Source organism: Nymphaea colorata, chromosome 2, assembly GCF_008831285.2.
Source record: "Nymphaea colorata isolate Beijing-Zhang1983 chromosome 2, ASM883128v2, whole genome shotgun sequence".
In the NCBI taxonomy this organism is placed as follows: domain Eukaryota; kingdom Viridiplantae; phylum Streptophyta; class Magnoliopsida; order Nymphaeales; family Nymphaeaceae; genus Nymphaea; species Nymphaea colorata.
In genome coordinates this window covers 6429909-6452988 of record NC_045139.1, presented here as the reverse complement: position 1 = coordinate 6452988, position 23080 = coordinate 6429909, and the positions used below count along the sequence as shown (strand labels likewise).

The 23080-nt window shown below is 39.9% G+C and overlaps 3 protein-coding genes across 7 annotated transcripts; all 3 read right to left on the bottom strand.

Moving 5' to 3' along the window:
* Nucleotides 1–3060: 3060 nt before the first annotated feature.
* LOC116246990 (BURP domain-containing protein 5-like) lies at nucleotides 3061–4180 on the bottom strand. Its single transcript, XM_050076032.1, has 2 exons — nucleotides 4099–4180; nucleotides 3061–3982 (listed from the first exon to the last, which is right to left on the bottom strand). Exon 2 carries the CDS (start codon nucleotides 3684–3686, stop codon nucleotides 3141–3143), a length of 546 nt encoding a protein of 181 aa, XP_049931989.1. The 5' UTR covers nucleotides 3687–3982; nucleotides 4099–4180; the 3' UTR covers nucleotides 3061–3140.
* Nucleotides 4181–10296: 6116 nt separating this feature from the next.
* Nucleotides 10297–12115, bottom strand: LOC116248583 (BURP domain-containing protein 5-like). The gene is made up of 3 exons (XM_031621460.1): nucleotides 11962–12115; nucleotides 11420–11528; nucleotides 10297–11330 (listed from the first exon to the last, which is right to left on the bottom strand). Exons 1-3 carry the CDS (start codon nucleotides 12082–12084, stop codon nucleotides 10489–10491), a joined length of 1074 nt encoding a protein of 357 aa, XP_031477320.1. The 5' UTR covers nucleotides 12085–12115; the 3' UTR covers nucleotides 10297–10488.
* A 3496-nt stretch (nucleotides 12116–15611) lies between these two features.
* LOC116247272 (pentatricopeptide repeat-containing protein At1g25360) lies at nucleotides 15612–21440 on the bottom strand. 5 transcript variants are annotated; one of them, XM_031619333.2, is made up of 4 exons: nucleotides 21281–21440; nucleotides 19615–19849; nucleotides 18967–19257; nucleotides 15612–18883 (listed from the first exon to the last, which is right to left on the bottom strand). In XM_031619333.2, exon 4 carries the CDS (start codon nucleotides 18660–18662, stop codon nucleotides 16167–16169), a length of 2496 nt encoding a protein of 831 aa, XP_031475193.1. In that variant the 5' UTR covers nucleotides 18663–18883; nucleotides 18967–19257; nucleotides 19615–19849; nucleotides 21281–21440; the 3' UTR covers nucleotides 15612–16166. The 5 variants fall into 5 exon arrangements, with proteins under 5 accessions (XP_031475193.1, XP_031475196.1, XP_031475197.1 ...); XM_031619336.2 differs by having other exon boundaries at nucleotides 15612–18686; XM_031619337.2 differs by having other exon boundaries at nucleotides 15612–18686; nucleotides 19093–19257.
* Between the last annotated feature and the right edge of the window lie 1640 nt (nucleotides 21441–23080).

Genomic DNA, 23080 nt, shown 5'->3' with positions numbered 1-23080 from the left:
GTAGAAATTCTAAACTCAACATAGTGGGAGGTCATGCAAAGCAAAAACTATACTGGCAAATGGCACTTAAAAATGTGAATTTATTCGACCAGGTCATATATACACAAATAAACTGCATGTCGGTCTTTGTGGTGCATGCATGTGGATATGGATTTATAACAATTGAAGGTGGCTCCTTTTGAATGTGAAGGGTTTTGGGCTAGTAATCTTGAAAATATTTGCAGCCACCAGCCAAATGTAAATGCAAGAAGACGAACGTTAGCAATTCAGGATCAGTTGTTAGATACCTGCACAAATTTGGTAAATCCATAGGCTTAAAGTGAGTCCATTGTACAGAGCCATTGATGCCCATTTAATACAAGATGCATAAACAAGCCATTGACCCTCGTGCGTCCAAGATTGGTAGCCATAGCAACAAGATCACCCTTTCAGATACCAAGGTGAGCCCCAACCATCTGCCGCAGCCTTGAGTGATGCTGTATCTATGGTCTTGCAGTTGCTGTTGCTTCCCCTGTACCAAACTGCATAGTGGACATTGTTATGCAGATCCGAGTGAACAATTTCAAGGAAGCCTGCATGGTACAAGTACAACACATACCAAAATATGAAGGATACACTGACCAAAGGCAATCGACATTATGGCCTCAAGCTTTGACATTTTTCATGCTACTAAATCTCAGCTCAAGTCTCAGATTCTAGAGTGTTAATGCATAGGGCCCAAGTTCAAACAAAGGAAGGAACCGGGAACCATGAAGAAATAAATTATTTCAATGTATAGTTCAGAAGTTACAAACCACAAGTTGTACAGCATGTTTTTTTTTTCTTCTTTTATTAAGCAATGTAAAAGGACAGCATATTTGTTGAGTAGCTTAAATTTATATCAAAAATAAAACTAACAAGCAGAATTCGCCACTAGCATACTTTGGGTCAATTAGATCAAGGAAAAGACACCCGAGACGCACAAGGGCAGTTCCCTGTCACTCAGCAGCAATCAATATACGAACAAAATGCTCATGACGGGTAACTGAACTGGAGGTGACTTTACATGAATCAATCAATTACGATGATAAGGATTATAAGTTCTTTCTCGCCCACAACTTGTTTGATGAATAGTAAACCCAACCAACTAAACCCACTTACGAACATGGAAAAGACGATGAAATATTGGTAGGGGTGCAATATTTATACCGAACCTTAATGCACAACTCTTCATTGCATTCTTTTGCTCAAGAGAAAAAAGATACCAAAAACAAAGCGTTGGCTAAAAGCAGGTAAAATTCTTGGTTATAAAATTGAGATGGTTCAGAAAAGGAGAAGCACACACAAATGGGTTATAGTGGTTCGGCTGACGTGCCTACCTCCACTTTCTATCAACTCCTTTTTTTTTTCATCCAAAGAGAAACGAGGTTCCACTATGTAGGAAATTGTTGCGCTTCTTTCTTTCACCTTTTTTTTGTAGCTAAATCCTGTTTACATAATTTATAGAAATTACAAGATTTATTTCCATCCTTAGATTTGTTTCTATCTCCATGTGCGATTTGCTTGGACTTATCCTTAACTACAACTTCCTTTTATTGCTCAACGTCCATAAACGGATTCGACGAGTGGAGATTTCTTTCCAAGAGGGGTTGACACGATCACAGTGATCTTATGTTCAGGGGAACGCCGGATGCCACACTTAAATGACGTTTGTTAGCTTCAGATCAGAAACCACAATATTTTGGAATTCTAGATACCCATTGATCTGATCCTTAATTTTTAACATATTAAGAACTCTCATGGTTCACTAGAAAAATACTTAAACAAACAAATTTGCAATCCTCAAATCCGTATAAATCCTTGCACCTCAGGTCTCTCTCCCTCTCTCTCTCTCTCTTTGCTGATTGTTTTTATATTTAGGGGACCTCTTGTCCCCAAATTTTATTATATATTTCCATTTTATCGGCTCTCTCCCTCTCTCTCTCTCTCTCTCTCTCTCTCTCTTATGCTAGTATATCGGCTCAACACATCTAATCCAGTCACGGAGAGGGCAATGCAAGGGCCGAGATAGACATTTTTCATTGCAACAGTCAAATTGTAGTTTCAAAATTTTAATGGGGTTCAAAACTATGTGACCTCCCTTCCTTTGCCACTGTTCCTCATTAAATGGCTTCAGTTTGACTTGCCTCAATGGGGTTGTTGAAGCCATGGTGGTTGTAACTATTATGTCAAATCATGCCATTAGATATGAACAATTACTTTTATGAACAATTACTTTCATCATGTTCAGTTCAAAGAGATAACAATTCTATATGAAATAATTAATAAGTATAAGATCATGTTTATGAGATAATGAATATAAAAATGTATGAGATAATACTTATGAGATAACAAAAAATTTATGAGATAACGCGACACACAGGTATGAGATAATGTTTATGAGATAATAAAATATATATGAGATAATAAGGGATGTATGAAATAACACAAAATAATGTTTATGAAATAATAAAATATTTATGAGATAACGCTATAAAAGGGACAAAAAAATGAAAATGCTTTTTTACTACTTAAAGAGGTATGTTGGTCATAACAATATGTATATATGGGTTGACGAATTTTACCTTTATTGAATTGAAAAATCTTCTTTTCTGTAATTTTTATTTTTATCCCTATAAAAAGTTTCTTGTTATATTACTTATAAACTTTTTTTGTCATACTTAAAATGACATAAAATTACATACACAGACATGGTACATAACCAGCTTCGGTCCTAATAGGCTTGCCCTCTCTCTCTCCAGCTATCTGAATCTAATTATACATATCAGAAAATTAGCCTACTTTTTTTTATTAAACTAAAACACAAATTTTCTAGTCAATTATTGACTATTCAAAAGATGATGCTTTCATCATGCCCGGAAGATTCAGTTAAGTCATCCAAAAAGTTCTGCATTTCCAAGAATTGGATCCATGCATGCGAACATACAACACAAACAACACCATATTTATTCACATTGCTTGCACAAAAGACATATACCTGATTATGATTACACGAACAAAGAGCGCGGCAAACAAGCAGCAGTACAACCATACACTGGCACCATCGTTGCCTACACATACTGAGAACGCTTATACCACACATATGCCAGGCACTGATAAAGCTAGGCCATACTAGCGGACCGGCGTACTGCGGACATGTTAAGAGCAGAGTTGGGAACAAACACAACGTGACCATGAGAAAGGAAGTGACAAAGAGGAGTTCCCGGCTTGATTCCTAGTGCCAGCATAGCGGCATGGTTCTTGTTCCATGAAGATGTGTCAGTGTGGCACACAGCCCCTGCCCTCACTCTGGTGCTATCTTCTTCAGCAACCAATGGAACAATGTAAGTTTTGGTTTTCGGAACCGTGTGGCAGTAGAACACTGCATATGGGTACGACTGGACGTGACACGCCACTGTGGTTTGTGCGGCCAATTCGATCACACCGGGCTGAACTGTGTACACTCTGCTCTTGGTCTCTCTTTCTTCCTTGTTCAAGAACGAGTAGGTTAGCAACTGAACATCATTCGTCTTCAGCTGGGACACAACGAAGTCGACCATGGATTCTAAGGATGTAACGCAATAGCTGGTCTCCCCTTCATTGGCTTCCCTCTTGCAGTCTTCAAGCGTGTGCCTCACGGTCAGCGCGTCAGCAGAGTTGGGATCCATGGAAAAGCGTTGGAGGATGTCTCTGAGCTTGGAAGTTGAGAAAGGAAAGGTGTTTGCCTCCTGGCGAGGCAGCAACGTCGGCCAGCCCCTCGCAGTCTCTTGCTCCTTCTTCTCCAAGTCCAGCTTCTTTGTCTTACTGCCTGGCTTCAAGTTCTCTTTCAAGAAGAGGAAACCAGTGTCATGCTCTTTCTTTACCTGGTCCGGTGTTGTCCCGTATTTGTAACTTTGCCAAAAAAAGCTTTTACTGTCGAGCAGGGAAAGTGCATCAGGCTTCTTTTGGGAAGGATAACCGGCGCCTGAACGACATATGACATCCATCAAAAAAGGTATGAACAAATTGAAACGAACAACTATTACATGTAATATGATTTAATAAGGCTGTATTTAGGAAACCAAAAAAACTAGAAAGTACTTAATAGAATCACCCGTGGTCGGCAAGAAGGCGTGGAGAGACTTGGGGATGGGAGTTTTGGGCAGCATTTTCTTCCAGTAGTCCGCTGGAGTCATCTCGCTGCTGCTGGTCGCACCTACAAGCTACAAATTTAAGATATATCAGTGCTAATCGTCAAGGACGTCGAGTGCAGGCAGTTCATCATCAGTTAAGAACACACCAGAAAATACACCGAAATTTTAGTAGCAATGCAATAATATGCACTTCGATGCTTATTCGTTTGGATATTTATATTTTGGCATAAACTTAGATGGTTTAGTTGAAACATAAAGTACACCGACACCAATTTGTGAAGCTCAGGTGCATCTTTAATTCATGAACCAATCACCCTTAAGGACAAAAGAACAGAAAAAAGACACGCACACCAACACAACATTCTCTCTGTCTCTCTCTCTCTCTCTCTCTCTCTCTCTTTTCTTAGCCAGCTGCCAGCCGATTGAAGGAAGAGTCTAGCACGTCATCTAGCTAGCTAGAAGAAATGGTTTCTTTCGAAAACCAAAATTAAGATGGCAGGAAATCTATTGACCAGAAAAATAAAGAGGAAGAAGCAAAAAGTCGATGCCATTGTGAAGGGTATGTATAGCACTGGATGAGAGGAGAGTCTTCTCTGATCCTTCTCGGCTATCATGCCATTGTGAAGGGTATGGATACTGGATGAGAGGAGAGTCGTCTCTGATCCTTCTCGACTGATGGCTGCTCAACTTATAGGCCATTCATTAGTCACCGGCCGCTGTTAGCCGCCACTGTGTCACACTACTCAGTAGTGTAAGTTTCATCAATGCATGTCCATTGTCCATATTAAAGTGAGAAGATCATGGGAAAGCAACCATACAAATCAGTAGGCAACAAGTGGTTCGGCATTCACAACCTACATTCACGTTTAAAGATTGTAGCGATTCTTTCTTCTTAGAATCTGACGCATGTCCATTTCCGCATTAAAGTGAGAAGATAATGAGAGAGCAACCAAACAAATCAGTAGGCTACAAGTGGTTCGGCGACCTACATTCACGTTTAAAGAGGGAAGTGATTCTTTTTTTAGAATCTGACGCATATCCATTGTCCGTATTAAAATGAGAAGATAATGAGAGAGCAACCACACAAATCAATAGGCAACAAGTGGTTGGGCATTCACAACCTACATTCACGTTTAAAGAAGGAAGCGATTCTTTTTTCAACCACCAAACGTATATACCCTAAATAGGATCATGCTCATGCTAAATAATTGAATTAAACAAAACCTTAAACTTAAAGCGGAAGTGTACCTGAATCCATCTGATCTGGTGCACGGAAAGATCGCAGCAGGGTCTTCCAGGGTACGTGCGGCGCGCTTGAGGTCTCTCTCAGATGGGGAAGAGGAAAACCCTAGAAACCAATGTTTCAGGCAACCATCGCACGACCTCAGGGACCACTACTATTATATAATGAGGACAATTACAGATTTATCCCATCAAAGAGTCCGTAATTGCGTGCTGGTATCTATACATTTCAAAATTACCACATACCATCTAAAATGACGTAATATCTCAAAATGCAATCACTTAAGTGGATATTTATTTTAAGACAACCATAATGTCTGAAATTCCTCATACACATATGCCGGCCCACTAAATGATCTTACAATTAAAGCTACATAAAAAGAAAATCTGTTATGACAAAGTTTGGTAGATTACAACGATAGGAAGAAAAAATGAGGACGTGAGTGAAAACAACAGCTCATAAAATTGCATAACAGTGTTCCATGTGTTGTGGGGTGGGGGAAGGCGTCGGTGTTCATTTATCATTAATAAGTTCCAAAATTTGGGAACTGGAGTATGTGTGTATCCAATGTTGTAAAACTTGATCAGCATTCGACTTTGATTGAATTCATCGGCCCATTCAAGTTGCCATGCGTCTTTCTCCATGATTTTAATATTTTTTAAAATTTGTCAGCTTTCCTATTGTGATTATTTTGGTGTGTTCTCTTTAGAAAGATATGTACAATAATACTTTTAGCTGATTTATGGCCAATCCAGCTGAATATGAAGCTGAATCGGCTTCTCGCCAAATTGATTTTAATTCCGATTTTCCATAACTTGGTTGATCGACTCAACACGAATCCAGTGGAAAGAGTTTTCGAGAGGGGAGGGGGAGTCTCTGGCCTTTTCAGCAGGGGCGGGAGTTAAATTTTGGAAACGAAAAATTTTTCCACGATTTTAGATCATCCTTTCTCAGCAATTGGGAGCCGACAAAGGTGGCGTCACTTGTGGCTCCACCATTCAACAATTCAAACAGCATCCGTACAATTCCAAGCCACTACCATTGTCCATTTCCAGTCATAGATATTTCTTTCTATAATGCTCAAAATAGTAGAACTTCAGCCATCTTCAGTGATTTTGATCGTATCTAGCCACAAATATCGTGAAACCCTGCCAATTGAACAAGGAAGTTAAAAGAAAAGGTTTTCACTTTGTTTTGTTACTTGTATATATAAATTCAAGCTTCACTTTAAGTCGATCTCCTTCAGTTCCTGATTTTTAAAAAGCCGATCAAATTTTGTAGATCACATATGCGATATGAATTGATTTACGTATAACCATCCCTAAAATATCACGAAGGTGGTAAGTTGTTTGTATAAGCTTTGACCATGTGAATGTGATTTATAAGCTTAGTTGGACATGTATGCAGAAAGTCGGCCTCATAACCGGATCTGGTACAGCAAAAGACGATACGATGCCTGTAACGGATCTGACCCATTTTAGTTCCATACTTTTAAGTAATATTAAAGTTTTCTAATTGTTTTTTATTTTTTCTTATATTTTATCTTTCTAAAAACATGTATATATAATAAACGTTTTTTGCTAAGTCTAGTGAATAGCAGAACCAGCCATTGACTAAATTGAAGCATAGCTGAGGTGTTACCCTCATGCACAAAAACGAGGCCTAATACTCAAGATGGATGAAGAAAAACTGAGGGCTTCGTTTCTCAGCTAGACAATGAAATAATCTTTTTATTCACTCAAAAGATTCAGCAGACACATTTTTTATGAATATGTACATGTACTCTTTTTTCTTAGCTGAGATAGTAATGGCGAAGTGGAATCACCTGAACTGGTAGAAGGCCAATTCCTGGTTCCCACTCCATAATATTTTGTGTAAATTGAGCAAGGGAAAAGCTGGCCTTTAATTAGCTCCTTTTTCCTCCGCGAAACAGTGGCCGGAACTACAAAATCATCTAATTATTCCAAGCAAAAGGTTGGGAAAACCCTTTTTAATCCAAACCGATCTACTAACTACGTAGCGATCGATTTTGGTACTCTTTTGATTTATCGCATTTGTTTTTTTTCAAATTTCATGTAGCAACTTTAGATGCATTCTTCAGCGTAGCGGCGTCCCATAGCTCGAGCATCAGCGATACTCAAAAGACTCTGTACAGTGTCTCTCCGCCAGAGAGATCGAAGAAAGGTACTTCTTCTTCCATCTGAAGTGGTAGAACAGATTCTGCTGGAGAGCTCCAAGAGAATAACTGCAGCCGTTTGGAAGGTAGTCGGCAAGCAAAAGACCAAGATGCCGCATTCTTCACGGTCGAGATCAGAATTCGTGGTTGCTGAAGAAGATGTGAGAAGGTTTGCCAACTCACAGCCAAATGTCCAGAAATATAGACACTGAGTGGAATTTCTGAACAGGCATATAAACGTAAGGCCCTGTTTGATGGCCACAAAATAAGATCTTCGTTCAAAACTCAATGAAATAAAGTACCCAAAACCTCTTCCAAGAAATAATCTCTAAGCTCTGCCTTTTTAAGATGCTTGTGATGGGCGTGAAATAAATTTCCTGAAATAAAATACCAAGTATAATAAACGAGAAAACAAATTCATGGATCCGAACACTTACCCTTGCCATAATTGACCATCCTCGGAAATTCTGATGTAAGCTGCTTTGCTCCAAAACCATAAGAAACAAAATAACCTCGTGGATATAGCCTTTATTACTGTCGGGCAGATAGACAGATTTTTACAATGAATCCAACATTTTAGAAGAAAATGGCACCCATTAAGCATAACATCTACAGTATCAAGTTGTTTATTAGCAGTGCAGGAAGCATGGGTAGCCTACATCAAGCTGTTCATTGGGGTTGCACCTGTGAACCTGAAACTAAAACACCGCCTATTTTGTGCCACCGCAGTACTGTATAACTGGCTTGTAGCAAGCTCTTCCCTCCAACCAAAGGTACTCATCTACATGAGATGACTCCCTAGTGGAGCTGAACCACCTATCAATTTTTCCAACATACGGAATTAATTTGTAATTGCAGCTTCTGTTAAGAAGCCACACATTGCTTCTCATGTTGCTGCAGCAATGAAAAATACTACCAGCGTTGCAACCTTTCGCGACCTACATGAACTAAATCAGAATCACAAGTGAATGGTCAGATCATATCTTTCATAAAATTGAGATCGCCCAGGATGTAGAAATTCTAAACTCAACATAGTGGGAGGTCATGCAAAGCAAAAATTATGCTGGCAAATGGCACTTAAAAATGTGAATTTATTCGACCAGGTCATATATACTCAAATAAACTACATGTCCGTCTTTGTGGTGTATGCATGTGGATAAGGATTTATAACAATTGAAGGTGGCTCCTTTTGAATGTTAAGGGATCTGGGCTAGTAATTTTGAACATATTTGCAGCCACCAGCCAAATGTAAATGCAAGAAGACGAACGTTAGCAATTCAGGATCAGTTGTTAGATACCTGCACAAATTTGTCAAATCCATAGGCTTCAATGAGTCCATTGTACAGAGCCATTGATGCCCATTTAATACAAGATGCATAAACAAGCCATTGACCCTCGTGCGTCCAAGATTGGTAGGCCAAGCAACAAGATCACCCTTTCAGATACCAAGGTGAGCCCAACCATCTGCCGCTGCCTTGAGTGATGCTGTATCTATGGTATTGCCCTGTACCAAACTGCATAATGTACATTTTTATGCAGACCCGAGTGAACAATTTCAAGGAAACCTGCATGGTACAAGTACAACACATACCAAAATATGAAGGATACACTAACCAAAGGCAATCAACATTATGGCTTCAAGTTTTGAGATCTTTTATGCTACTAAATCTCAGCTTACATCTCAGATTCTAGAGTGTCAATGCATAGGGCCGAAGTTCAAACAAAGGAAGGGGACAAGAGCCATGAAGAAATAAGTTATTTCAATGTACAACAAGTTCAGAAGTTACAAACCACAAGTTGAACAGCATGCTTTCTTTTTTTTCCTTCTTCCATTAAACAATGTAAAAGGACAGCATATTTGTTGAGTAGCTTAAATTTATATCAAGCATGAAATTAACAAGCAGAATTCGCCACCAGCATACGTTGTGTCAATTAGATCAGGAGAAGACACCCGAGAGTCGAGACACACAAAGGCAGTTCACTGTCACTCAGCAGCAATCAATATACGGACAAAATGCTCAAGACGGGTAACTGAGCTGGAGCTGACTGCACATGAATCAATCAATTACATGAATCAATCAACTTAGCGCCCAAGACTTTGAAATTTTGATGTGCACTTTAAGACTAGTCAAAACAGATTTATAATTGTGGTGTTATATGTGGATGATATTTTTCTTTTTGCAATAATGATATACTAATACTGATAAAAACCAAATAATTTCTTGCATCTCATTTTGAAATGAAAGCAACCCCTTGAAATAGAGAACAACGTTATTTTTAACTATCATGTGTCTCTCTGAGAGTAGATGTATTGAACCAATCATGATCCTTTGTAGCCTTCTAAAAGATTGTTCCCCTTTTTACAGTTTTGTTGCAAGCTTTGTCAATATCATTGAGACTGGTCTCTTCTTTCCACCTTCCTCTTTTGCTCACGCTCTCTCTCCCTATCACTATCTGTCCCTCTGCATCTCCCTTTCACAAATGCATGCGCTAAAAGGTCGCCGGTTCCATGGCAGTTTGACAGGTTGTCCTAATCGTCTTGCACTCTCTCTCTCTCTCTGCAGCTATTGCGCATATCAGAAAATTGGCATATTTTTTTCAAATTAAAACGCAAACTTTTCTAGTCATTGATTGACTGGCCAAAAAATGATGCCTTCATCATGCCTGGAAGATTAAGTCAAGTCATCCAAAAAGTTCTGCATTTCCAATAATTGGATCCATGTATGTGAACATAAAACATCTCCCATGCTCCATCATATTTATTCAGATTGCTTGCACAAAAGACATACACCTGATTATGATTACATGAACAAAGAGCAGGAAAACAAGCAGTAGTACAACCCATTATACACTGGCACCATCGTTGCCTACACATACTGAGAACGTTTATACCACACATATGCCAGGGACTAATAAAGCTAGGCGGGAGTAGGGGACCGGCGTACTGTGGACATCTTAAGAGCAGAGTTGGGAACAAACACAACGTGACCATGAGAAAGGAAATGACAAAGAGGAGTTCCCGGCTTGATTCCTAGTGCCAGCATAGCGGCATGGTTCTTGTTCCATGAAGAGGTGTCAGTGTGGCAAACAGCCCCTGCCCTCACTCTGGTGCCATCTTCTTCAGCAACCAATGGAACAATGTAAGTTTTGGTTTTCGGAACCGTGTGGCAGTAGAACACTGCATACGGGTACGACTGGACGTGGCACGCCACTGTGGTTTGCGCGGCCAATTCGACCACACCGGGCTGAACTGTGTACACTCTGCTCTTGGTCTCTCTTTCTTCCTTGTTCAAGAACGAGTAGGTTAGCAACTGAACATCATTCGTCTTGAGCTGGGACACAACGAAGTCGACCATGGATTCTAAGGATGTAGCGCAATAGCTGATTTCCCCTTCATTGGCTCCCCTCTCGCAATTTTCAAGAGTGTGCCTCACGGTCAGTGCGTCGGCAGAGTTGGGATCCATGGAAAAGCGTTGGAGGATGTCTCTGAGCTTGGAAGTTGAGAAAGGAAAGGTGCCTGCCTCCTGGCGAGGCAGCAGTGCCGGCCATTCCCTCGCGGTCTCTTGCTCCTTCTTCTCCAAGTCCAGCTTCTTGGTCTTACTGCCTGGCTTCAAGTTCTCTTTCAAGAAGAGGAAACCAGTGTCGTGCTCTTTCTTTACCTGATCCGGTGTTGTCCCGAATTTGTAACTTTGCCATAAAATGCTTTTACTCGCAAGCAGGGAAAGGGCAGCATGCTTCTTTTGCGAAGGATAACTGGCGCCTGAACGACATGACATGACATGACATAATATGAGTTAATAAGATTGTATTTAGGAAACCAAAAAAATAAAAAGTACTTAATAGAATCACCTGTCGTCGGCAAGAAGGCGTGGAGAGACGTGGGGATGGGAGTTTTGGGCAGCAGTTTATTCCAGTAGTCCTCAGGACTCATCTCGCTGCTGCTGGTCGCAACTACAAGCTGCAAATTTAAGATATATCAGAGCTAATCGTCTAGGATGTCAAGAGTGCAGGCAGTTCATCATCAGTTAAGAACGCAGCAGAAAATACGCCGAAATTTTAGTAGCAGTGCAATAATATGCACTTCGATGCTTATTCGTTTGAATATTTATATTTTGACATAAACTTAGATGGTTTAGTTGAAACATGAAGTACAAAGACACCAATTTGTGACGCTCACGTGCATCATTAATCCATGAACCACACTCACCCTTACAAACAACAGAACAAAAGAAAGACACACACAAACACAACATTCTCTCTCTCTCTCTCTCTCTCTCTCTCTCAGCCAGCTGACAGCAGACTGAAGGAAGAAGTCTAGCACATCATCTAGCTAACTAGAAGCGATGGTTTCTTTCGAAAACCAAGATTAACATGGCAGGATATCTATTTACCAGAAAGATAGAGAGGAGGAAGCAAAAGGTTGAGGCCATTGTGCAGGGTATGGATAGCACTGGATGAGAAGAGAGTGTCCTCTGATCCTTCTCGATGGGCAAGCCGCTCAATTTATAGGCCATTCATTAGTCACCTTTTACCGCCACACTGTCACACTACTCAATAATGTAAGTTTCAACGATGCATGGGGTGGGGGAGGGCCTCGGTGTTCATTTATCATTAATAAGTACCAAAATTCGGAATCTGAAGCTTGCGTGCTTCCAATGTTGTAAAACTTGATCAGCATTCGACTTTGATTGAAATCATCTGCCCATTCAAGTTGCCATGTGCCTTGCTCCATGATTTTGATATTTTTTAAAAATTTGTCAGCCTTCCTATTTAATTATTTTGGTGTGTTCTCTTTAGAAAGATATGTACAATAATATTTTTTGCTGATCTATGGCCAATCCAGCTGAATATGAAGCTGAATCGGCTCCTGGCCAAATTGATTTTAATTTCGATCTTCCCTTACTTAGTAGGTCAACTCAACACGAATCCAGTGGAAACATAAACATTTTTTGAGCACGGAGAGGGAAATCTCTGGCCTTTTCAGTAGGGGAGGGAGTTAAAAAAAATTTGTTGCAGAGGCCAAACGTATTATGACTCGAGAACTCTTGAAACAATCAACACAGTACCAAGATGAATGTGCACCATCACCATCCTGAATCTGCCCTAAACTCGTGAGTCAGAGGAAAAAAGATTCCGAGCCGGCTCTCTTTTTTGGATGATGGGTTGTAAACGTCTCATTCAATGCCTCGCACTTTTGAAACTCTTGTTAGCTTTTGGAATGCAAATTTTTTTCATGAATCTTTCCACAATTATGGATGCATCCTTTCTCAGTAATTGGAAGCCGACAAAGCTGGTGTCACTTGTGGTCCACCATTCAATAATGCAAACAGCATCCGTATAATTCCATGCCATTACCTCTGTCCGTTTCCAATTAAAGAAATTTTCTTTCTATAACGCGCAAAATAATAGAACTTCGCCATTTTCAGTTATTTTGATCGTATATAGCCACAAATATCGAGAAACCCGGCCAATTAAACGAGGAAGTTAAAAGAAAATGTTTTCACTTGAGCGTCATGTCTTAATTTTTCGCTTTGTTTTATTGCCTTCATACTTAAATTAAAGGTTCACTTTCAGTCGATCTCCTTCAGTTCCTGATTTTTGAAGGGCTGCTCAAATTTTGTATATCACATATACGATATGAACTGATTTACGTATAACCATCCCTATAATATCAACAAGGTAGTAAGTTGTTTGTATAAGCTTTGACCATGTGAATGTGATTTATAAGCTTAGTTCGACATGTATGCGGCAAGTCGGCTTCAAAACCGGAGCTGGTACAGCAAAGACGATACGATGCCTGTAACGGATCTGACCCATTTTAGTTCCATACTTTTAAATATTCTAATTGTTATGTTTTTTTCTTAGATTTTATCTTTTCTAAAAGCATGTATATATAATAAACTTTTTTTTTTTTGCTCGTTCATGGCCAAGTCAGCTGAATAGCAGAATCAGCCATAGGATGTACATGTAGTCTTTTTTCTTATGTACAGGCTGAGATAGTAATGGCGAAGTGGAATCACCTGAGTTCGGTTAATCAACTGGTAGAAGGCCAATTCCTGGTTCGACTTTGCGCAAATTGAGCAAGGAAAAATGGGGCTTTAGTTAGCTCCTTTTTCCTCTTGGAAACAGTAGCCGGAACTACAAATACGTCAAATTATGCCAAGATAAAGGTTGGAAAAACCTTTTTTGATCCAAACCGATCCACTAACAAGAAAAATTTTGTTGCTTTTTTGATTTGTTGCATATTTTTTTCAAATTTCATGTAGCAACTTTAGATGCATTCTTCCAATAATTGGAATCTGACAAAGACGTCCTCTGTTTGTGGCTCAGCATTTCAATAATGCACATAGGATGGCTAATTATCAATTCTTCCACTTTACCTCTCTTTTACAGGTAGTAGACATAATACAATTTTGTCCATTTTTATGGGTGTGTTTGTTTCACATTGGATATGAGATCTGTAGTGATCTAACATTACATCACTATGAACTCATATTCACGGATTTAAGGTAGGACCCTAGCCCCCAATTCAACTTTAAATTCACCGTTTTGAACATGTAATGTAGATTTAAGATTCACAGACCTATCTTCTAAAGCACACCTTTCAATGCAGCCTCGAATCTTAAAAAAAATTATAATAGTGACTGATATCATTTTCCCCTATCAAGCTGACCACAAAGAGTCTTCACTCAGGCATTCTGTCTTAAATGTTCAATTTGTTTGATTATTTTGTAAAGCTTCAATTTGAAACCACAAACAAAATGTTCCCAGGAGAACATTATTATGTATTCTGACAAATGCAATATATATATATATATATATCATTTGGCAGAATACATAGTAATGTTCTCCCGGGAACATTTTATTTGTATACGAAAGGATAAATAATGCAAATGTTGATTTCAGCTCACCTGATGTCACTGCATAATATCACCGAATAATGTGCACCGCGATATGAAGGGTAAAAATATTAGGAAGGAAGAAGAAAAAGACGACTCCATATGTTGTCTGGTTGCTAAAACTAAAAATCCTGTTGCAAAAAAATAGCCGCATGATTGCATTAACGACAAGCTTATAATGCTTTTAGCAATTACATATGATGCTTTTAGTGATGCTGTGTCAAAACATCCGACATCTGAGAAATTTAAATTCTCCTTTACATTTATATACGTGTGGACGTGCATGCTCATGTGCATGGGTCCCTGCAATTATGACTGCCATTGTACAATTATTGCCATTGCACAATTAATGGGTCAATCACTAATATTTGTAGACACACAGTCACAATGTATGACTGGTTGGTATCTCTCAAACAACTTAACTTGAGAAAGGGCCTACAACTTTACTTATCTAAATGAAGATGTTGTAATTTCATTATACATGTTACTTGTTCATTAAAAGAAATGCATTTGTTCAAGTTGATCTATAAAATCGCTTAATTTTTAAAATACCAATTGTTAGTGTAATAAGAGCCGTAGATTTCGTTATAGAACAAATTTAAACCTGAACAAGACTGACTTACAGCGTCACTTACAAAATCAATCATAACGATTACAACTAGTTCAAGGGAAACCATGTTTTCCAAAACCAATACTTAAATCTATAATGCTGAGTTTAGAAGTAAGGGTGGTCATCAGCCTGAGCCCCAATAGCAAGGCCCGGGCTCCGGTCTACAATTTGACCTATGCACTTGTTTGGATTCACCTCAGCTCCGATAAATATGTCACGGCAATAAACTTTGTAGCTTGCAAACATGATCTGGTTGGTGAGGCAGTGACCCGAATATGCTCACCAGTTTGATCGTCTAGATAATAATAAAAATATATCTTGGTGGTCACCTAGCTTACTTTGTGGTTCATCCGATCCATTATGATGAATGTATTCAATCACATCCACCCGATGCATTATCCAATCCATTATAATGAATGTATTTTTAATCACATCTGTTGTATCGGAAGGAAACAGTTGGACGAGACTCAGGATGGCTGGAGGATTTCAAGTCATCTATATAGCATCATATTTGTCACTTGCAATTAAGAGATAACTGAACTTCTGCCAATTCGATTCTTTTACCAAATCTCTTCACAGTGTTGGCTAGACAAACCACCAAGAAGACAGAGGGATCACTCTCTCAAGTAGCACCTTTGTTGTCATAGAATGTAGCAAAACTCTGTGGTTGCCACCAGCAGAAACATGTTGAACATGTTGGATGACCAAAATCTCCTCTCAAACTGATGTTTTTTCGCTCATCTGATGAAGGTCGTGAATAAACAGCATTATAATCAAACTATCCGTAAGTACCACGAAATCACATTTCTATTGCTTTAGGAAATCTCACGTTAACAGGATAAAGCAACGTTGTTAATTCTTCTCAAGGACTATCATTACTTCTTGCAAGGAAGATCACATTTAGAGGTGCCCTGTCAATGCTAATAGGTTCATTGTTCCTTGGCACTGAAATTACCCTCCATGCATACTGGCGCGTCTTATGTTTCAACCGCAAGAGATTCAGATGGGTAAAAAAGCCCGTTCCAAGGAATTGCCGGAGTAAACACGCACCCAGGAGGATTACGATGCTCCTGATGCCGCTACTGAGTCACCAGTAATTTCCACAGGAACAATCTCCATCTCTGAAATGGTGGAATCGCTTTCCATCCCTCACAATTATCTCCCGCTTCACCACCATCGTTATAAACTTAATAGCATTGTGGCAATCCCCACAGATCCTTAGATTCTTCAAGACCCTAACTGGAGAATCCGCAGGCAATTTCAGAAGCCCGTAACCAATGGCCAGCTTCTCACTGTGAGTTGACAGGCTGTATTCTTTCTGGTTGAGCTTCACATCATGCAGCACAAACTTTGTATCAGGTATATAACCCAACTTCCTGATTGCTGCACCCAACATATCCAGAAAAATGTAGACCTTTTTGACCTCAGGATGAGCAGTATCATCCACCAAAAAAACATGAACTTGGTTTTCCACATCAACCCAACTGCATCCAGGTTCTTTCTTCACTCCTCTGTCCTTCATCACTTGCCTCACCCTTGCGACTTCTCCCCACTTGCCAACTGCAGCATACATATTGGATAATAACACATATGTTCCATCATGCTCTGGCCTCAGCTCAAGAAGTTTCTCTGCTGCCTGAATTCCAAGTTCCATGTTGCCATGAATCCTGCAACCTGCTAGAAGTGATTCCCATACAAATGAATCAGGCTCGGTAGGCATCGATTCAATTACTTCTTTAGCTTCTGTTATTCGTCCTGCCCGACCTAATAGATCAATGAAACGTGCATAGTGATCTGAACCAGTCCTTATGCCATAATCTTTACTCATAGACTTGAAGTATTTGCATCCTTCTTCCACAAGACCAGCATGGCTACAAGCAGAGAGAACCGTGAGGAAAGTGATACGATCAGGTTCAATTCCTTCATGCAACATCTGCCCAAAGAGTTCCAATGCCTCTTCCCCAAACCCATGTTGCCCTAGAGCTGCAATCATTGCATTCCAAGACACTGAATCTGCATGTGGCATTGTGCAGAAAGCTTGATGGGCAGCATCAACAGCTCCACACCTGGCATACATGGTCACCAATGCATTACCAGCAGAAATGCTCGAATCAAGGCCAAGTTGAATGAGCTGAGAATGAAGCTGATGGCCATGCCTTAAAGCTCCAAGTGTTGCACAAGCAGTAAATGCACCAGCAAAAGTGAAGTCACAAGGCTTTGTTCCCTCGTGCTGCATTCTGTTAAATAGCTTTAGTGCTTCCTCACCATATCCATGTTGTGCATATCCAGAGATCATCACAGTCCAAGTAAGCACACTTCTCTCGCTCATCTTTTCAAAAAGTTTCCTTGCCACTTCAACCTCACCAGAATCAACATAACCACACACAATGGCATTCCAGGAGACAAGGTCTCTTTCTGGCATTCGATTAAACAACTTCATAGCAACATCCAATTTTCCACACTTCGTGTATAATGAAACAAGGGCATTGCAGACATGCAATGACAATCTTGTTTCCCTACGCAGTATATATCCATGAACCTCCATACCTTCCCGAATGAACCCGCAATTGGCAAAAGCACTAAGAATACTCGTGAATGTGAATTCATCAAGCTTTATCCCTTCCTCCAGCATGGTCCCAAACAATTCGAGTGCTTGCCTGTAACATCCAAATTGTGCATAACCAGCAATAATTGCATTCCAAGCCAAGTGAAATTTTTTAGTCATTCCATCAAACACTTGGCGAGAAGCTTCAAGATTGCCGGACTTGACATAACCAGTAATGACAGTAATCCAAGTGAACTCATCTTTCTGTGGCATTTCATCAAATACTTGACGAGCAGAAGCCACCAAGTCACATTTCATGTACATCGAAACCAAAGCATTACCAACAGACACAATTCTTCCAAATCCAGCTTTAACCAACCGAGAATGAACCTGCATCCCTGAGTTCTTATCTGTTACGCTACCGCAGGCACTAAGCACACTGGTGAACGTAAAATCATCAGGCCGGACTTCATTCCTGGCCATCTCAAGGAAGAGTTGTATGGCAGAATAACCTTGTCCATTCTGAACATGGCCTGAAATCATAGCATTGTACGAAACAACATCACGGATGAGAATTCCATCGAATAATTCTCTTGCTGTTCCCACTTGCCCATGCTTCGAGTATGCTGCGATAAGCGTCGTATGGGCAACTACATCCCTGCGGAGCCTTTTTTCGAACAACTTACGTGCATCGTGCAATCTTCCAAACTTTGAATAAACATCAATGATGCGATTCAGGATGAAGCTTCTGGCATTGAACCCAGAAGTTATGATGTGGGCATGGATGATTCTCGCATTTGAGCAGGAACCCATCTCAATGCAGTCCTGTAACTCTTCAGCATAGCGGCGTCCCATAGCTCGAGTATCAACCATGCTCAAAGTCTCTGAACAGTGTCCTCCGCCAGAGAAATCGAAGAAAGGTACTTCTTCTTCCATGTGAAGCGGTAGAACTGATTCTGCTACAGAGCTCCAAGACAATAGCTGCAGACGTTTGGAAGGTAGCCAGCATGCAGAAACCAAAGATGCCACATTCTTCATGGTCAAGATCAAAATTCATGGTTTCTGAAGAAGATGTGAGAATGGTTGTCAACTCTTAGACGAATGTCCAGAAATAGAAACACAGTGGAATTTCTTAACAGGCATATAGACCTAAGGCCATGTTTGATGGCCACAAAAATAAAATCTTTGGATGAAAATCCATGAAATAAAGTACCCAAAACCTCTTCCAAGAAATAATCTCTAAGCTCTGCCTTTTTAACCTGCGTTTGATGGGCATAAAATAAATTTCTTGAAATAAAAAACCATGTTTGATGAATGAGTGCATGAAGCATGGATCACCTACATCAAGCTGTTTATTGGGGTTGCACCAGTGAAGCTGAAACAAAAACACAACCTATTTCTGCACTGCCACCACAGTACTGTACAACTGGTTTGTGGCAAGCTCTTCCCATCAACCAAAGGTACTCACCAACATGAGATGCCTCCCCAGTGGAGCTGAACCACCTATCAATTTTTCCAACACAGGGAATTAACTTGTAATTACAACTTCTGTTAAGAAGCCAAACATTGATTCTCATGCTGCTGCAGCAATGAAAAGTTGAAAACTACTACCAGCATTGCAACCTTTCGCAGCCTACATGAAATAAATCAGAATCACAAGTGAATGGTCAGATCATATCTTTCATAAAATTGAGTTTGCCCAGGATGTAGAAATTATAAACTCAAAATAGTGGGAGGTCATGCAAAGTAAAAACTAAAAACTATGCTCTCAAATGGCACCTTAAAAATGTGAAATTATTCATCCGGGCCACATACACACAAATTAACTACATGTCAGTCTTCCTTTTGCATGCATGTGGAAATGGATTTATAATTTTTGAATGTTCAGAGTTTTGACCTAGTAATTTTGAAAATATTTGCAGCCACCAGCCAAATGTAATAGGATAAGCTTGCAGAAAATAGATAGAACAGTGAATGCAAGAAGACGAACCTTAGCAATTCAGAGTCAGTTGCTAGATAACTGCACAAATTTGGCAAATCCATTGTACAGAGCCGTTGTTGCGCATTTAATAAGAGATACATAAACAAGCCAAGGACTCTCGTGCGTCCAAGATTGGTAGGCCAAGCAACAAGATCACCCTTTCAGATGCCCAGATGAGTCCAACCATCTGTTGCCTTGAGTGAAGCTGTATCCATGGTATTGCCTTTGCTTCCCCTGTACCAAACTGCATAATGTAACATTTTGTTGGATTTTTTACCATAGGAACATTTTCATTTTTATGCACATCTGAGTGAACAATCACAAGGAAACCTGGATGATACAACACATACCTGATACCTAAATATGAAAGATACACTAACCAAAGGCAAAACATTATGGCCTCAAGCCTTGAGATCTTTCATGCTACTAAGTCTAAGCTCACATCTCAGATTCTAGAGTGTCAATGCATATGGCTAAAGTTCAAACAAAGGAAGGTGACATGAGTTTGCGATGTCAACCAGCTCTGGGGCTAGTAAGCTGATGTTTTTAGCCTAATTATTGTTTATCTGCTTTCCTGAACTTATCACCACGCTTAAATAGGCTGAACGAAGATCGAGCTTCCACCATTCCTATCGGCAAGAAAATGGTGCCTAGAGTAGTCAGCTGCCAGACTTAGGCATGAGATCTCTTGGCCAAAGATAGTGTAACTCTAGCAGTCAAGCTATCAAGCCCAGCAACCAAGGACATGAGACTCCCTGTCAGAAACTACCGGTGCTATCTTCCACAACTTGGAAGCCACATAGTAAATTAAACAGGTAAGGAAAGTAAATTAAAACTTCAAATGCACAAACAGACCATGGCTCGAGTAACCAAAGATTATTATTATTATTATTATTATTTAAAGAATAGGTTTTTGAGCTAGAAACATTGCAGACTTGTCAACCAACCATGAAGAAATAAGTTCTTTCAATGTATAACAAGTTCAGGAGTTACAAACCACAAGTTGTACAGCATTTTCTTTTTTTACCGAACAAGGTAAAAGGACAGGATACAGGATATTTGTCGAGTAGCTTAAAATTATATCAAGCGTGAACCTAACAAGTAGAATTCGCCACTAGCATAATTTATGTCAATTAGATCAAGGAAAGGACACCCGAGACACACAAGGGCAGTTCACAGTTACGCAAAAGTGATCAATATACGAACAAAATGCTCAAGACAAGTAACTGAACTAGAGGTGATTGCTGTCATGAACCAATCAGTTATAAAGGAAAATAAGATATCATAATATTTCCGCTCATGTGAGTTACGGAAAAAGGGGTTTTCTCCAGATTGCAGAAGGAAGTTCTGGAGACGAAAAGAATATGAACATATTTTTGCTCTAGGGAACGCATTGATATCTATAAATTCTTGCTCGCGCACAACTCTTTTGTTGAACAGCAGAGCACAACCTACAAGTCTGAGAACCCTTGGTCAAGTGGGGCATTGAACCAAACGAAAAGCGAAAATATTAAACCAGGCACTAACCCAAAGCAAAAGCAACGGAAAGAGGGGAACCAGCCTGGGTCGACGCTACCGGCGACCGTCAGGCTGGAGTAGGCGAAGGCCAGGGGCAAGGGTTGAGAAGGGGAGATAGAGGGAGAGAGAAAAAGAGTCAAGGGAAGGGAACTGGTACCTGCGTAGACCGAATGGGCAGAGAAGACTTTACGGAAATGTCGACGGCACTCCGACGCGGAGGCGCGTCTCTGCGGAGGAGGAAGAAATGCGTAGGGAGGAGGAACCCGGCGTCATGTAAAAAGTCGGACTCAGAAGGGCGGATTTCTTTTCTCGGCGCGTAATTGGCCGGGGCAAGTTTTTAAAAATGAGGCTTGTTCTTCCCCGAGTGTACAATAAGATAGGATGCACATACGGATTGGATTTTAATCCAATTCTATTTGGGTTTAGATAAGCAGTTTAGTAGTTAAATACGTGATCCTACATAAATATTACCTTTACGTGTGAAAAGGATACGTCAGTCGTTTCTTGTTTTTTATTTAGATCAAATTTCACGAATTTGTAGATGTCTGATTTCAATCAATCAACTTGATTAATGGTTTACAAAGTACCATCATATACAAAATAAGTTTTTAAAATTAAATTATTTGATATCTTTTATATTTGAAAATTAATTTTATATGTGACACCTTATGAGCTATCAACAAAGTTGGGTGAACAACTAATGACCAACCAAAAAAATTATCATTTCTTTTATCTACATTTTATAAGAACATGTGAAATTTCAGAATGACCAAAAACATGCATCTTACGCGTAAAAGAAGCATTTTTGGCGATACCAATCAATCATTGCTTTACTTAGTTCACATATTTCATGAATTTCAAATATATCACAAGCTTTTGAAACTCAATTCCGCCACGCACTCGAATTTGATGAATGATAAGATAAATTATGAATTGAGAGTTTAATCTAAAAAAGATACAAACTCGATCACGTCTTGGATTTAACCACACGTTTGATTTTAGCAGGTGAGGGTTGTTCATGATCCCGGGGGTTGACCTTTGCTGTCGAATGGCGATTCTAAAGCATTTTCAGCAATGCTATCATTCGGCAGATGGCATGTTCCGATCCACTAAAGGCGATTGGGTCGAACATGATAGACATTCAAGACTTGTGTAATTATGAAGGAGTTTCATGTTTACATGTTTAAATAGGTATAAATGAATTCTGTAACTTAAGTCTCTTGGTGACCTATGAATAGACTATGTATTTGTCATGAGTAATATAGAGAAATAAAAGAAGTCTCTTATATTTGAGTACATGTATTTCTAGAATTGTGTAGCGAGTTCTCTCTTCCTTTTGAGAACTTTTTCAACTCTGCGCATTCCAACTTAAAATCACTTCCAACAATGGGAAAACATGATCCATGGTTCTAATCCATCCGAAAGAAGGTTGAATTACACAAGCACGGAATATATACCATGATTTCTGTTGCTTGATGTCACGAAAAGAGAGTGACCGTGGCTTGAGGCCCCTCCTGGCCAATTGAGAGATGCCATGATCGAGAGCTCCAACTTCACAGTGGAAAATGGAGAACTCATGCTTTCGTGCACAGACACGCACGCACACACGATACACATGTAGCAAAATTTGTTGCGCTAACGGGCGTACGTATGGATGGGCGTACGTATGGGTTCAAGCATGAGTTCTCATTCCAGATCCACCATATGTGCTCACTGTCTTCTGTCACCTAGTGGTCTGTCAGAAAAGCCAAGATTCTCAATCGATCAAGTGAGAGAGAGAGAGGAACGAAGAAAAGTTAAGCACGGAAGGGTCTCCATACTGTGATTACCTCCATTACTCAACCTCTCAACACTGTCAAAATCCAAATACCAAAAAGCAAGAAGGGCACGTCTTCCTTCTTGGTCAGGCTCAAGCCGGCCATGGACAAGTTGGAACTGCACTCCGTGGCCGCTCTGC

Coding starts and splice junctions, on each gene's coding strand:
- LOC116246990 (XM_050076032.1), bottom strand. CDS start 3,686: ATGGATCCCAACTCTGCTGACGCGCTGACCGTGAGGCACACGCTTGAA.
- LOC116248583 (XM_031621460.1), bottom strand. CDS start 12,084: ATGGCCTATAAATTGAGCGGCTTGCCCATCGAGAAGGATCAGAGGACA. Junction 11,529..11,961: donor TCCTCCTCTCTATCTTTCTG/GTAAATAGATAT, acceptor TTAAATTTGCAG/CTTGTAGTTGCGACCAGCAG. Junction 11,331..11,419: donor CGCCTTCTTGCCGACGACAG/GTGATTCTATTA, acceptor CATGTCGTTCAG/GCGCCAGTTATCCTTCGCAA.
- LOC116247272 (XM_031619333.2), bottom strand. CDS start 18,662: ATGAAGAATGTGGCATCTTTGGTTTCTGCATGCTGGCTACCTTCCAAA.